This window comes from Mesocricetus auratus, unplaced genomic scaffold, assembly GCF_017639785.1.
Source record: "Mesocricetus auratus isolate SY011 unplaced genomic scaffold, BCM_Maur_2.0 Super-Scaffold_100025, whole genome shotgun sequence".
Lineage (NCBI taxonomy): Eukaryota > Metazoa > Chordata > Mammalia > Rodentia > Cricetidae > Mesocricetus > Mesocricetus auratus.
The window spans coordinates 13,789,651-13,802,550 of record NW_024429206.1 but is presented as its reverse complement, the minus strand read 5'-3'; the positions used below and the strand labels follow the sequence as shown (position 1 = coordinate 13,802,550).

The window sequence follows — 12,900 nt, the reverse complement described above, 5'->3', positions numbered from 1 at the left end:
GCTCTTAGGTTGTTTGGGAGGAGGCGATGCCCCCGTTTTACAGATGGGAAGATGGGGCAGGGGAGGGATTGGCCTAGCAAGTGTCATTCATACCCTAGCTCTGAGCTGCTCTTCCTGCCTCTTCAATAGCCCCAAGAACAAGGCAGTAGATGGACACAGTGCCCTTGTAGCTGAGGCTTTGGAGTCAGTCCAGTGTAGGCCCATTGACTGATGCAGTGGCAGGAGCCATGATTTCAGGGGTTCCCAGCTGACCAGGAACCTCCAGGGATGCCACTCACACAACTCACCCAGTACCAGCTTGCTCTGCTGGTGACCAGGCTCTCACTGCCTTGGCCTGAGGCCCCTCGACCCGGGAGCTCAGTGAGAGGCTTGGCGAGGAGAGAGCATGTCGTCTCCCTCCCTGCTGCCTTTAACTGGCCTCGGGGGTCTTTCCTTCTGCAGGCGATGAAAGTGCTGTCCAAAAAGAAGCTGATCCGACAGGCTGGTTTTCCACGTGAGTGTGGTGGGCTTTGTTCTGAGGTGTGGGGGCTGAGGCGAGATCAGACAGAGCCGGTGAATGTGATGTCCAGCAGACACTCGGGGAAGACACCACATCCCCTGAGAGCCCAGCTGAACTTCCTGCTCTGGGTCCTAATTAGTTTTAAGAGTTTAAAAGCTGAATTCGAGGGCTTGGCAGATGGCTCAGCAGTAAATGCTCTTGCCACCAAATCACGATGGTCTTGAGGTTGATACCCAGGGCCCACAGGGTAGTAGAGAAGCGACTCCTACGAGTTGCCCTCTGACACTGACATTCATTCTGTGGCTTATACGTGCCAAAATAAATAATAAATAAAAAACCGAAAATGGCCATGAACAAAATAAATAAAAAGCTTGCCACGTGTCTTAGTTTCTTTCCCTGGTGTTCTGACAAAAGACTGGTAAAACCAACGTTAGGGTAAAGTCCTTTACTTTGGCTCCTCTTTGGGGTGTCGGAGAGGCAGGAGCTTGTGGCAGCTGGTCATACTGTGTCCACAGTCAGGAAACAGAGAAGAATGGACACCAGTGTTTAGCACCTTTTCTCCACTGACAAAGTGCAGGATCCCGGCCAGGGGCTGGCGCCACCAGTACATCTTTCCACCTCAGTTAATGCAATCAAAATAACCTCCCAGAGGCCGTCTCTCAGGTGACTCTAGATTCTTCCTAGTTAACGACATTAGTCACCACCCCTTAGGACCCAGAAACTTCTCTCTAGTAGCCAAGAGAAAGAAAAAGAAACAAAGTTTGTGCATTATCCACTGAGTGGAAACATCCCTAGTGGCCATGAACCAATGAGTAAATAAAATGTATGTGTATCTGGTAGATTAGTATCCAGCCACAATAGAGAACTGATTTTTGATAATTACTTGGTTGAAAGCATGCTAACTAAAAGAGACCAGACTCAAAAAGTCATTTACTATATAATGCCGTTTATATAAAATATCAATAATAGGCAAATCAATGAGGAAAAAAGGTAGATTAGCAGGAGGAGGAATCAGATTTGGAAAGAGCAACAAAACTGTTCCATAGTTATCTGGTGGTGATGGCACTAAAAACTACTAAACTAATCAGCAGGTACAGAACACGTGATTGTAGCCCTAGCACTCAGGAAAGTGAAGGGAGGAGAATCAGGATACAAGGCCAGCCCCAGCTGCATGGGACCCTGTTTTGTAAAAGCACACACATGAAAAAGAAAAATTAAAAAAAGAAAAGAAAAGAAAACCAGCTGAGTGGTTGCCATGCATGTCTTTAGTCCCAGCACTCAGGAGGCAGAGGCAGGTGGATCTCTGTTTATTGAGGTCAGCCTGGTCTACAGAGTGAGTGCCAGGACAGCTAGGGTTACACAGAAAAACCTTGTCTCAAAAAAATCAAACAAACAAAACCCCACACATTTAAAATGGGCCTGACACAGTAGTGCACTTCTTAAGCCCACATATGGCAGGCAAAAGTAGGTGGGTCTGTGAATCCAAGGCTAGCCTGGTCTACATAAACTTCAGGAGAGCAAGACTTGCCTCAACAACAAATAAAATGATACCGGGAGTTGGGGCAATAGCTCGAGATAAAGAGCTTGCTGTGTAAGTGTTAAGATGGATTCCCAGAACCCACATAAAACTGGGCTGCAGGTGAGCGTGGCAGTCACCTGTAATCCCAGCTGTCACCGTGTCTGGCCCTCACTTTTGTTTTTGAGACAAAGCCGGCCTCAAGCTATGGCTCCTCCTGCCTTCAGAGTGATGGCTGAGAGATGGGCTCCACACGCTCTCGCCCGGCCCCCGCCCCGCCCCCGCCCCGTCACTTTACTGGCCGTGGCTAAGCACAGCGCCCTTTGCTTGCACACCCTTTGCAGCAACCGAACCTGTGTTGTACGTTTTCCTTGCCCTGGCTTAGTCACAGCTGCATTCTGTTCTGCTTATCACCCTTCCAGGCTTCTTCACACAGGGTGTGTGATACAGCAGTTCTGACAACTGGTCTTCACATTCTTTTTTTTTTTTTTTCTTGGGTTTTTGAGACGGGGGTTTCTCTGTGTAGCCCTGGCTGTCCTGGCACTCACTCTGTAGACCAGGCTGGTCTCGAACTCACAGGAGATCCTCCTGCCTCTGCCTCCCAAGTGCTGGGATTAAAGGTGTGCACCACCACTGACCAGTGGTCTTCAGATTCTTACAACTCTGAGTAACGCTCCATCCTGGTGTAGTCATCTCGTGTTTCTCTCATTGACTCATTTCCTGCATCGAGGAGAGAAATAATGTTTACATCTGCTGTATCCAGTGGGCACACTGAATTCCAAAGAGGAGAAGCGATAGATTTATATGAGGGTTTGGCTTTTTGTTTGTTTGTTTACTTTTTTTGGTTTTTCGAGATAGGGTTTCTCTGTAGCTTTGGAGCCTGTCCTGGAACTCGCTCTGTAGACCAGGCTGGCCTCAAACTCACAGAGATGTCTTTGCCTCCTAAACGCTGGGATTAAAGGTGTGTGCCACTACTGCCCGACTGTTTTTTGTTTCCAGATAGCTTCTTATGTAACTTAGACTGTTCTTGTACTTTCTATGTAGTCAAGGGTGACCTTGAACTTCTAATCTTCCTCTGCCTCCCAAGTGCTAAGATTTCAGTGGTGCATCTCCACATCCTGTTTTATGTAGTACTGGGGGCGGGGTCCATCCCAGGACTTGGTGTGCACTAGGCAAGTGCTCTACTCACTAAGCTAAACCCCCAGCCACTTTTCTGGGATGTTGAGAACCAGACCAGTATCCTCGGTGTGCCTTGGTCACTTTGGGTTGAGCATGTGACAGGAAAAAGGGATTGACTGGGTGAAGAGAAGGTTCAGGGACACCAGCTCCCTGATTTCCGTCACGGGGGAAGCGTGAAGAGAAGGCTGCTCCCGGCTCCCAGAAGCAGCTGCCCTCTGCAGCAGGTCTTTGCCTAACTCTGTGCTCCCTGCAGGTCGCCCCCCACCTCGAGGGACTCGCCCAGCTCCAGGGGGCTGCATCCAGCCCAGGGGCCCCATCGAGCAGGTGTACCAGGAAATCGCCATCCTCAAGAAGCTGGACCACCCCAATGTGGTGAAGCTGGTGGAGGTGAGGGGGGCGGGTGAGACTCATGGTCTAGCCTTGGCTTTGTTAATATTTAAACACCTCATTGCTAAGATCCCTAGAGGGTCAAGTCACAGTAGACAGCTGCCTCGAGACTGAGAGACTTGTTGCCTCACACACCCTTGCACTATTACTTCATGTTACTGTCACTTCTTGAGACTGCTTATCGCTCCCATTTTATAGATGCAAAAGTTGAGGCTGAGAGTTCTGAGGCTTGCCCTTTACCTACTTCTTTCTCTTTGAAGCTGGCAGTCTTTCCACTATCCATGAATGTATTTGGAACATTGAAGTAGCTACACGTGTTTGCTTCAGCAGCACATATAGTTAAAAAAATTAGAACAATACAGAGAAAATTAACATGGCCCCTGTGCAAGGATGATAACACAAAATCATGAAGAAGAAGAAAAAAAAGTAGTAGCTACACATACAACCAGCTCAGTGGGCAAAGGCACTTGATGCCTGACGGTCTGAGTTTGGTCCCCAGAAGGGGAATTAACTCCATAAAGTTGTCCTCTGGCTTCCACATGTGTACTGTGGTGGTGTAAACACACACAAGATAGTAACAGCAACAACAATAGTAATTTAAACAAAGCAAAACAGCAGTTCTGGGTGCACTGGGGCACTTTTAATCCCAGCACTCAAAAGGCAAGAGGGAGTCTAGTCTGTGTGGCTTTGATATAATGAATGGTAGATACAATAGATTCCAGGCCAGCCAGAGCTACATAGCAAGACCCCGTCTCAAAAACAAACAGACAAAACCGTAAGAACTCATGCCTGTGCTCCAGTAAACCTTCATTTATAAACACTGGCTGGCCCGGGTTTAGCCCGTACTATATTTAGCAAACCTTTGCTTCAGCTTAGTGGTTCTTTTTTTTTTTTTTTTGTCTCAAGATGGCTTGATGTGTTTCAAATTCTGGAAAACTCTGTGTTAGCTTTTAGTCATTGTAACAAATCCCTAGAAAAACAACTTAATAGGAAGAAAGATTGATTTCAGCTCAAGACTATTTCCAGTTCATGTTCATGTTCAGCTGATTTCTTTGTGTTAAGCCCGAGGCAAAGCAGAAATACAGTGGCCAGGGAGGAGATATATATCTTTAAGGTGCATGCCTTTGAATTCACCTAGCTCTACTACTACCCAGAACAATAAACCAGTTGGGGACTGGCCTTCCACACATGAGCCTGTAAGGGACATACTGTATTTGACTTTAGCAGGCCTCGGTATGCTGATGTTCACATTGGTTAGATTTATTAGTATGTAGCCCATTAAAATATAAACCAGAGGTGGACGTGGTGGTGCATACCTGTAATCCCAATGCTTGAGAGGTGGAGGCAAGAAAACCACAAGTTCAAGGTCAGCCTGGGTTACAAGCGATCCTGTCTCAAAACAAAAAAAGTAAATTGACAAAATTTTATTCATTGGAAAACAATAACCCTATTATTATATGTGATAAAGAGGTTTTTTCATTGTTTGTTTGGTTTGGTTTTGAGACAGGGTTTCTCTGTGTAGCCCTTGTTGTCCTGGAACTCACTCTGTAGACCAGGCTGGCCTCAATCTCAGAGATCTGCCTGCCTCTGCCTCCTGAGTGCTGGGATTAAAGATACATGCCACCACCACCCAACAAGAATAATATTTTTTTATGAATAGTAACTATTTTGTTTGTGTGTGTGCATGAGTGTATTTTCATAGGTGAGTGTACGTGTGTGCACATGCTTGTGAAGAACAGAAGTCAGTCCTGGGTGTCTATCCTCAGGAAGTGTTGTCTACTTTGTTTATTTGAGGCAGGGTCTCTCACTGGCCTAGAGTTCACCAACCAGACTAGGCTGTCTGGCCAGCAATCTCTAGGCATCCGCCTCTCTGTCTCCTCAGCACTGGGATTATAAGCATGTTCCACCATGCTTCACTTAAAAAAAAAAGATTTATTATGTGTATGTGATGGGGGTATGTGCATGTATTTGCTGATGCCAGAGGCGTCAGATCCCCTGGAACTGGAATTAGAGGTGGTTGTGAGCTGTGTGATGTAAGTGCTGGAAACGGAACTTTGTCTTCTGCAAGAGTGATACATGCTCTTAACCCCTGAGTCATCTCTCCAACCCTCACCATCTTTCTTACATGGGCTCTGGGGACTAAAGTCCTTGTGTTTGTAAAGCAAGCACTTTACTGACCGAGTCTTCTGCTCTCTCAAACAAACAAACAAACAAACAAACAAACAAACAAAACAAGGAAAAAGGATGTATTTTTATACTTTTACGGTGTGGTGGTTGCTGCTGCTGCTGTTTTGTTTTGTTTTTTCTTTTTCTTTTTGCTAACATTTGGTTTACTAAAAGGTATCTGGGCCGGGTGGTGGTGGCGCACACCTTTAATCCCAGCACTCGGGAGGCAGAGGCAGGTGGATCTCTGTGAGTTCAAGGCCACCCCGGTCTCTAGTGTGAGTTCCAGGACAGCCTCTAAAGTAATACAGAGAACTCTGTATCGAAACAAAAAAGGTGTCTGGATTCTCTATCTGCTTTGTCCTTCAGCCTGCTGTGATACTATTTTGTGGCTTCTGGACACTGGATACAAGTAGAGAAAGAGTAGGAAAGGCCAGTGTTCTCTTAGTCTTAAAGTAAAGATAGTTTCATCTCATAGCCCCCTTGGAGGTGATTTGGGGATCCCCAGGATGTCCAGATCCAATCTGGAGCACCTCTGACTCAGCTTGTTACTGACCTGGTAAAGGAGGGTCTTGGCTATCTGAAAGGGGCATGGAAGACTTTGTGGAGAAAGGGATCGTTGAAGTGGCCGTAGCTATTTCCTGGTCAGCAAAGACAACAGAGGACATTTCAGGGAAATGGGCATCATGTGTAAGGGCCCAGAGCATCCATATTTGGGGAACATATCCTTGCCTTTGGGATAAGGGGCTACTATTGCCAATCCTTGCCTTGGGCCCATGGCTACAGGACTCTAGGTGGACCCTGGGTCTAACTTGCCCTTGAGATGGGTTTCCCAGCTGTGTCTACAGTCTTGTACATCTTGGGTGACTGGGGAAGGTGGGCTCTGTGGAAGAGATAGGAGGCCTAGACTAACCAGGGATCTTGCCTATGCCTCCCCCCAAAAAGAGAGAGTAGATACAAGCTGTTACCCTCTTTCCTAATGCCATGCTGCGATCCTGATCTCAATTCTCCAATGCTGGAGTTGACCGTGTTAGCGGAAGCCCTGGGGTGCCTGGTCTGCAGGTTGCCCTGAGTCCAAGTGGGATTACTTTTCTCCCCAGTACCCCAAGTATCCGATTTTTCCACCCAACTCAGCAAGACCACACAGCCAGTCTGTTTGCTTATATATCAGGTGTTTCTTGGGTACCTACTATGTGCCCAGCACATGTAGACATCACCAAGACAATCAAGGTGGACAAGCTTGGGACCTGCCTATTGGACAAACAGGAGCAGGCATGAAGACATGTCATGCTGAGGTGGAGGGGCTGCTTGAGTTCAAGTAGGGGCTAACTTTCACCCTGAAGCCAGGACATGTGTTTTAGGAGATGGGCTGGACTGGTATTGAGTGTGGGGCATTTCTGGGGAGGATCTACTTCTCCTGCTGTTCTTCAGGGTGTCTGTCCCCGGCCTTGAGGGCTGACTTGAGGACAGGTGGACTCGGCTGTCACACTCCGGGAATTTCTGTCTTCCACCCTGGCTAAGAAGAAGGGTGGGAAGCGCCCCTTCCTTCCTGTGGGCACACCCACCCTGGCTAAGAAGAAGGGTGGGAAGCGCCCCTCCCCTTCCTGTGGGCACACCCACCCTGGCTAAGAAGAAGGGTGGGAAGCGCCCCTCCCCTTCCTGTGGGCACACAGCATCACACACTTGTACTCTCTCCTGCTCACACCTGTTCTTTCTCTCCTTGCTCCTGTCGTTGGGCGGCTGTGCCATCAGGTCCTGGATGACCCCAATGAGGACCATTTGTACATGGGTAAGAATGCTTCCCTTTGTCCACACTGAGGTAGCCGCATTTGCCAAGGCCCAGTTGTCCTCTCGGATAGCTGCAGAGGACAGGTTCCTCGTCCCTGGTCTAGTTAGGCCCCACAGAAGCCCACACACCTGGCTTAAAGCAGGGGGTGGGAGGGAGTTCTTGCTGGGACTTTTCACATCTGGGTCTCCTGTGTCTTTGTTTGCAGCTCTTTATTGAGCTCCTCTGGTATACTCAGAACTGTTCCAGGCACTGAGGGTAGTGTGGTAAGAAAGAGACCTTAACAGCCAATATCCCAGACAGAAAAGATAGTGTTGATAAATAAATGAGAACGTTAGACATGCTAAGGGTAATTAGTTAGGTGATGTCAGGGAAAGTGGACAAACCACTTCATGTAGGAGATGACCATTCCACACCTGTCAAGGTGTTGGCTGTGTTACATCTGGAGAGGGCGGCTAAGAAGCAGATGGAAGGTCAGGTGGAAAGACCCCGAGGCTTTAAGAACTTTAAAAAAAAAGGGTAGTGGTCGATAAATAGGGAGGAGAGTGAGGGGTAGGAATGATGAGTTTGGGAGGCCATGGTAGGGTATTTAGAACCTGGTGGGGCACTCAGAAACCTGGGTGCTACTCAGACAAATGTCCTCAAAGACCTCGTTTATAAATGCTTTTAATCCTAGCACATAGGAGGCAGAGGCAGGAGGACCTATCTCTGTGAGTTCCAGGCCAGCCTGGTCTACAGAACAAGTTTCAGGCCAGCCAGAGGGTGCATAGCGAGACCCTGTGTCAAAAAGGAAGGGGAAAATAAAAAGAATTAGAAACAAGTCACTTTAAAGAAAAACATGAGAGAAATATAGCTCAATGGTAGTATGTTTGCCCCAGATGTGCAAGGTCTGGATTCTCGATTCAGTTCCCAACACCCCCTGCGTGTGTGTGTGTGTGTGTGTGTGTGTGTGTGTGTGTTGGGGTATGGAAATATGAAAATACTTAAAAAAGAAAACATTAAATAAATGCTAATTTATGTGGTTTATAGATAGAGCCAAATGGAAGACATGGTAAGAAGTGAGTGAAATCTAAGGAAGTACAGCAGAAATTAGAAAACTTGAAAAACTGTTTGGGCCCAGAATGGTATTCCTAGAGTAATTTTCTCACCCTGAGTTAATACTTCAGTATTCATGCCCCCTTCTACGTTTCTCTGGAAACATCTCAAACGTTCTCAGAGCAGCCACCTAAGTGTCACGCAAAGGCGTCGAAGCTAACAGCACTACACAGAAAGAAAATAAAAGAGAAGCTGGGAGATCTGGGTTGATGAAGTAGGATGGGGATCTGTACACTTTACGACCACGGCCATGTGTGTTAAGGACAGAGGATGGGCAGTGTCAGCAAGAGTCTTTGCCAGCAGGCCAAGCGCTCAAAGGGTGAGAACATCTGTATTTCTAGAAAGTCAAAGAAAAGCGGGTGCTGGAGACATGGCTCAGTCAGGGGACCCAGGTTTGGCCCTCAGCACCCATGTCTGGTGACTCCTAAGCACCTCTAAACTCCAATTTCAGATGATCTGATGCTTGCTGGCCTCCATAGACTCTTGCACAAACAGTGCACATAAATTCAGGCAGGCACGCGTATAGACGGTGTCTTAGTGCTCTATTGCTGTGAAGAGACACCACGACCATGGCAACATTTAACTGGGGCTGGCTTGCAGTCCACTGACATCACGGTGGGAAGACAGACATGGTGATGGAGAGGTAGCCGAGTCCTACATCTGGATTGGCAGGCAGCAGGAAGAGAGAATGACACTGGGCCTGGCTTGTGCATCTGAGACCCCAAAGCCTACCCCATAACACACTTCTTTTAACCAAGCCACACCTTCTAACAGTGCCACTCACTGTGGGCCAGTGGGGGCCATGTTCCTTTAGACTACCACAGACAACAAATAAAAATAAGCCTAAAAAAAAAAAAGAAAGAAAGAAAGCCAGGCCTGCTGGTACACACCTTTAATCTCTGCACTTGGGAGGCAGAGACAGCCACATCTCTGTCAACTTAGCAAGCTCTAAGCCAACTAGGGCTACATAGTCAGACTTTGTCATAAAACAAAACAAGAAACTGAGAAGAAAGCACGAACTGTTCTTGTAGAGTATCCACATTGAGTTCCTAGAATGCATGGTGGGTGGTTCATAGTGCCTATAACTCTAGAGCTAGGGAACTATGACGCCTCTGGCCTCCAAGGGCACCTGCATGCATGTACACAGACCCACATAGTACCTATAATTAAAAACAGTACAAATTAGTTGAAACTACAGCTCAGAGTACTTACTTCCTGTCCCCCAGCTTTATTTTCCTTCTTGCACCCTTGACTGTGTGTGTGTGTGTGTGTGTGTGTGTGTGTGTGTGTGTGTGTGTAAGAGAGAGACAGAGGCAGAGAGACAGAAAGGGAGAGAGAGTGTGTGCATGCATGAGTACACTCATGTGTGGTCTTCATTCTTGGGACTCAAACCCAGGGCCTAATGTATGCTAGTCAAGCAGTAAATCATTGTCTATATCTTCAGCCCCCACCCTTTGCTTTTTGATACAGGAGCTCACTGAGTTGGCCTAGTCTAGTCTTGAACTCACCCTGTAGCCCAGGATGACATTGAATTTGTGATCCCCCTGCCTTAGCCTCTTGTATAATGGGGATTCTGTACCACTGGGTACAGCTTTCCTTGGCTATTTTGAGTTCTAGAAATAAAGTCCAGGTGTAGGGTCCCATGGCTATCAGGAGGTACTTTGCCTCCTCAGCAGCACCTGGTAATACCAAGCAGCTTTGGTTCAGTAGACTGTGTGTGTCTCCTTAGTCCTCCTAGGATTCATTTCTGTGCTCGGACAGTCTAGAGAGGTAGCTGGGGGTGGGGTGGATGAGGAGGAGGGAGGCGGATTTCCAGTGTCGCAAGGTGACAGTTTTACCTCCTTCTCTTCTCCACAGTGTTTGAATTGGTCAACCAAGGGTGAGTATCCGTCTCCCAGGTGCTATGCCAGGCTTCATCTGAAAGCTGAGTGAGGGGAGCTGGGCTCTGAGGGGGATAGTGGGCCAGCGCTAGCTGGATCTGCTTCACATGAGTGACACACGTGTCAACCTTTCAGGCCTGTGATGGAAGTGCCTACCCTGAAGCCACTATCCGAAGACCAGGCCCGATTCTACTTCCAGGATCTGATCAAAGGCATTGAGTATTGTAAGCCATGCCCGTGGGGCAGCTGCTCGCCTCTGGGATAGCTAGCACCCCAGGTAGTGGGCGGGAAACGGAAAGCATTTCACTTCTCTGCTGGGCTGTGACAGGTGGTTCAAAATCTCTGTAGACGGCTGGTGTTCTGAGAAACATCCTTAAACACAGAGCGTGTTTGGGGAGGGGATCGAGCTTGGGAGATGAGGCTGGGCTGCATGGCCAAGTGGAGATTCTCATGGGGTTTCCCTGCCCCCTCTCTTCCATTGGTGCCTCTCCATCTAGTACACTACCAGAAGATCATCCACCGGGACATCAAGCCTTCCAACCTCCTGGTGGGGGAAGACGGGCACATCAAGATAGCAGACTTTGGTGTGAGCAATGAGTTCAAGGGCAGCGATGCCTTGCTGTCTAACACCGTGGGCACACCTGCCTTCATGGCACCTGAGTCGCTCTCAGAGACCCGCAAGATCTTCTCTGGGAAGGTAGGTGTGGATCTGCTCAGCTCTGCCTGCATCAGAGTCCTTTGGTTCAAAGTAGTAAAAATCCAATACAAGAGATGTACAGAGAGCAAGCCCACTGGGCAGGTAGCTGATGAATCATGCAGGAACTCAAACAAGGGTCGGTGTCTCCCAGACTGGTTTCTCTGCATGTGGGTCAGGCACCAGGACTTGCGGGCTGCTGTCCATCAGAGAGTCAACTTCAGGAGCCAGGCTTTCCTCTCTGGATAGCAACTGCAGGGAAACTGTGACCCACCTCTGTGACTGGTGGAGTTGTGATTTCAGTGGCTGTGCCAGTGCGTCATGTCCCAACCAAGGAGGCCAGGGGACAGGGCTTACTTCAGCCCAAGAGTGTGGATTAAGAAAAGGTGGTTTAGCCTTTATTCCTAGCACTCTAGAGGGAGAGGCAGGTGGATCTCTGTGTGTTCAAGGCCAGCCTGGTCTACAAAGCAGGTTCCAGGTCAGCCAGAGCAGGTATACAGAGAAACTCTGTCTTGAAAAATGAACAAACAAACAAAAAAGAAGAGAAGGAGGAGGAGGAGGAAGAGCAAGAGGAGGAGGAAGAGGAGGAGGAGGAGGAGGAGGAGGAGGAGGAGGCTCCCCAAGGAGGTTGGAGACTTAGTTGTTGGACCTGTAAGCATAGCTGTAGTACATCACACTAGTGTTTCTTTTTCTTGCAGGCCTTGGATGTTTGGGCCATGGGTGTGACACTGTACTGTTTTGTCTTTGGTCAGGTAAGAGGGCGGCATGTCCTGTCTTGTGACTGATGTGGATGGCTACTTCCCTTGCAAGGAGACGGTTCTCATTTGCAAATTGTATCTCCACAGCTGAATGAATAGTTAAAATAGATCCTTTGTAATATCCTTATCTTTGATGATATTCTCATTTGTATAAAAATGTTTGAATGAAACAGAAAGATCAACAGAGGCTGTGTGGAGATTCTAGGTAGTTGATGAGTTTAGGGCAAGGACAACAAATACTCTACCTCTGCATTCTTCTCAGCCTTACTTAGTACTGGTTTGACGTCCTTTTCATCAGAGTGTGCCTAGCCGCTATTGCTGGGGACAGAATGGGAATCATAGTTCACAGGGCACTATTGACTTAGGGAGTGGTGTTTAACTTCTTGATGTAGTCTTTTTTCTACTGTCTCAACATTATTCATGTTCAGAGGCACCTTTTTTTTTTCCTGAGACAGAGTTTCTCTCTGTAGCTCCAGCTGTCCTGGAACTTGCTATGTAGACCAGGCTGGCCTTGAACTCAGAGACCCTCTGGCTCCAGGGTGCTGGGATAACAGGTGTGCTCCACCACACCAGGCAAGGCAGCTCTTTTAACCATAAAGTCTGGTTTGACTCTGCGAGCAATACAAGCATGGCTCCTTCCTGTTTGGAGTTTGTGTCCCCGTGGAGGCGACTTTAAGGGTCTTGTTTCAAAACCAGGCATATACAGAGGCAGGTGGATTTCTTTTTTTTTTTTTTTTTTGGTTTTTAGAAACAGGGTTTCTCTGTATTGTTTTGGAGGCTGTCAGTCCAGCCCGGCCTCGAACTTACAGAGATCCTCCTGCCTCTGTCTCACAAGTGCTGGGATTAAAGGTGTGCGCCACCATAGCCTGGCCGAGGCAGGTGGATTTCTGAGTTCAAGGCCAGCCTGGTCTACAGAGCGAGTTACAGGACAGCCATGGCTACA

General features: G+C 47.9%; 1 protein-coding gene and 1 non-coding gene across 5 annotated transcripts in view; both read left to right on the top strand.

Annotated features, from left to right (window-relative positions):
- Positions 1–12,900, top strand: part of Camkk2 (calcium/calmodulin dependent protein kinase kinase 2) — a 49,656-nt gene that overhangs the window by 21,926 nt on the left and 14,830 nt on the right. For all 4 annotated transcript variants that reach the window (XM_040731331.1, XM_040731329.1, XM_040731328.1 and 1 more), the window contains exons 5-11: positions 442–493; positions 3,448–3,581; positions 7,497–7,533; positions 10,483–10,504; positions 10,641–10,729; positions 11,003–11,202; positions 11,898–11,951. In XM_040731331.1, the coding sequence (XP_040587265.1) occupies positions 442–493; positions 3,448–3,581; positions 7,497–7,533; positions 10,483–10,504; positions 10,641–10,729; positions 11,003–11,202; positions 11,898–11,951 (588 nt within the window). The remainder of the gene's footprint in view (positions 1–441; positions 494–3,447; positions 3,582–7,496; positions 7,534–10,482; positions 10,505–10,640; positions 10,730–11,002; positions 11,203–11,897; positions 11,952–12,900) is intronic.
- LOC121134089 lies at positions 3,896–4,007 on the top strand. The gene has a single exon (XR_005871117.1). It is a non-coding gene; the product is annotated as a U6 spliceosomal RNA (small nuclear RNA).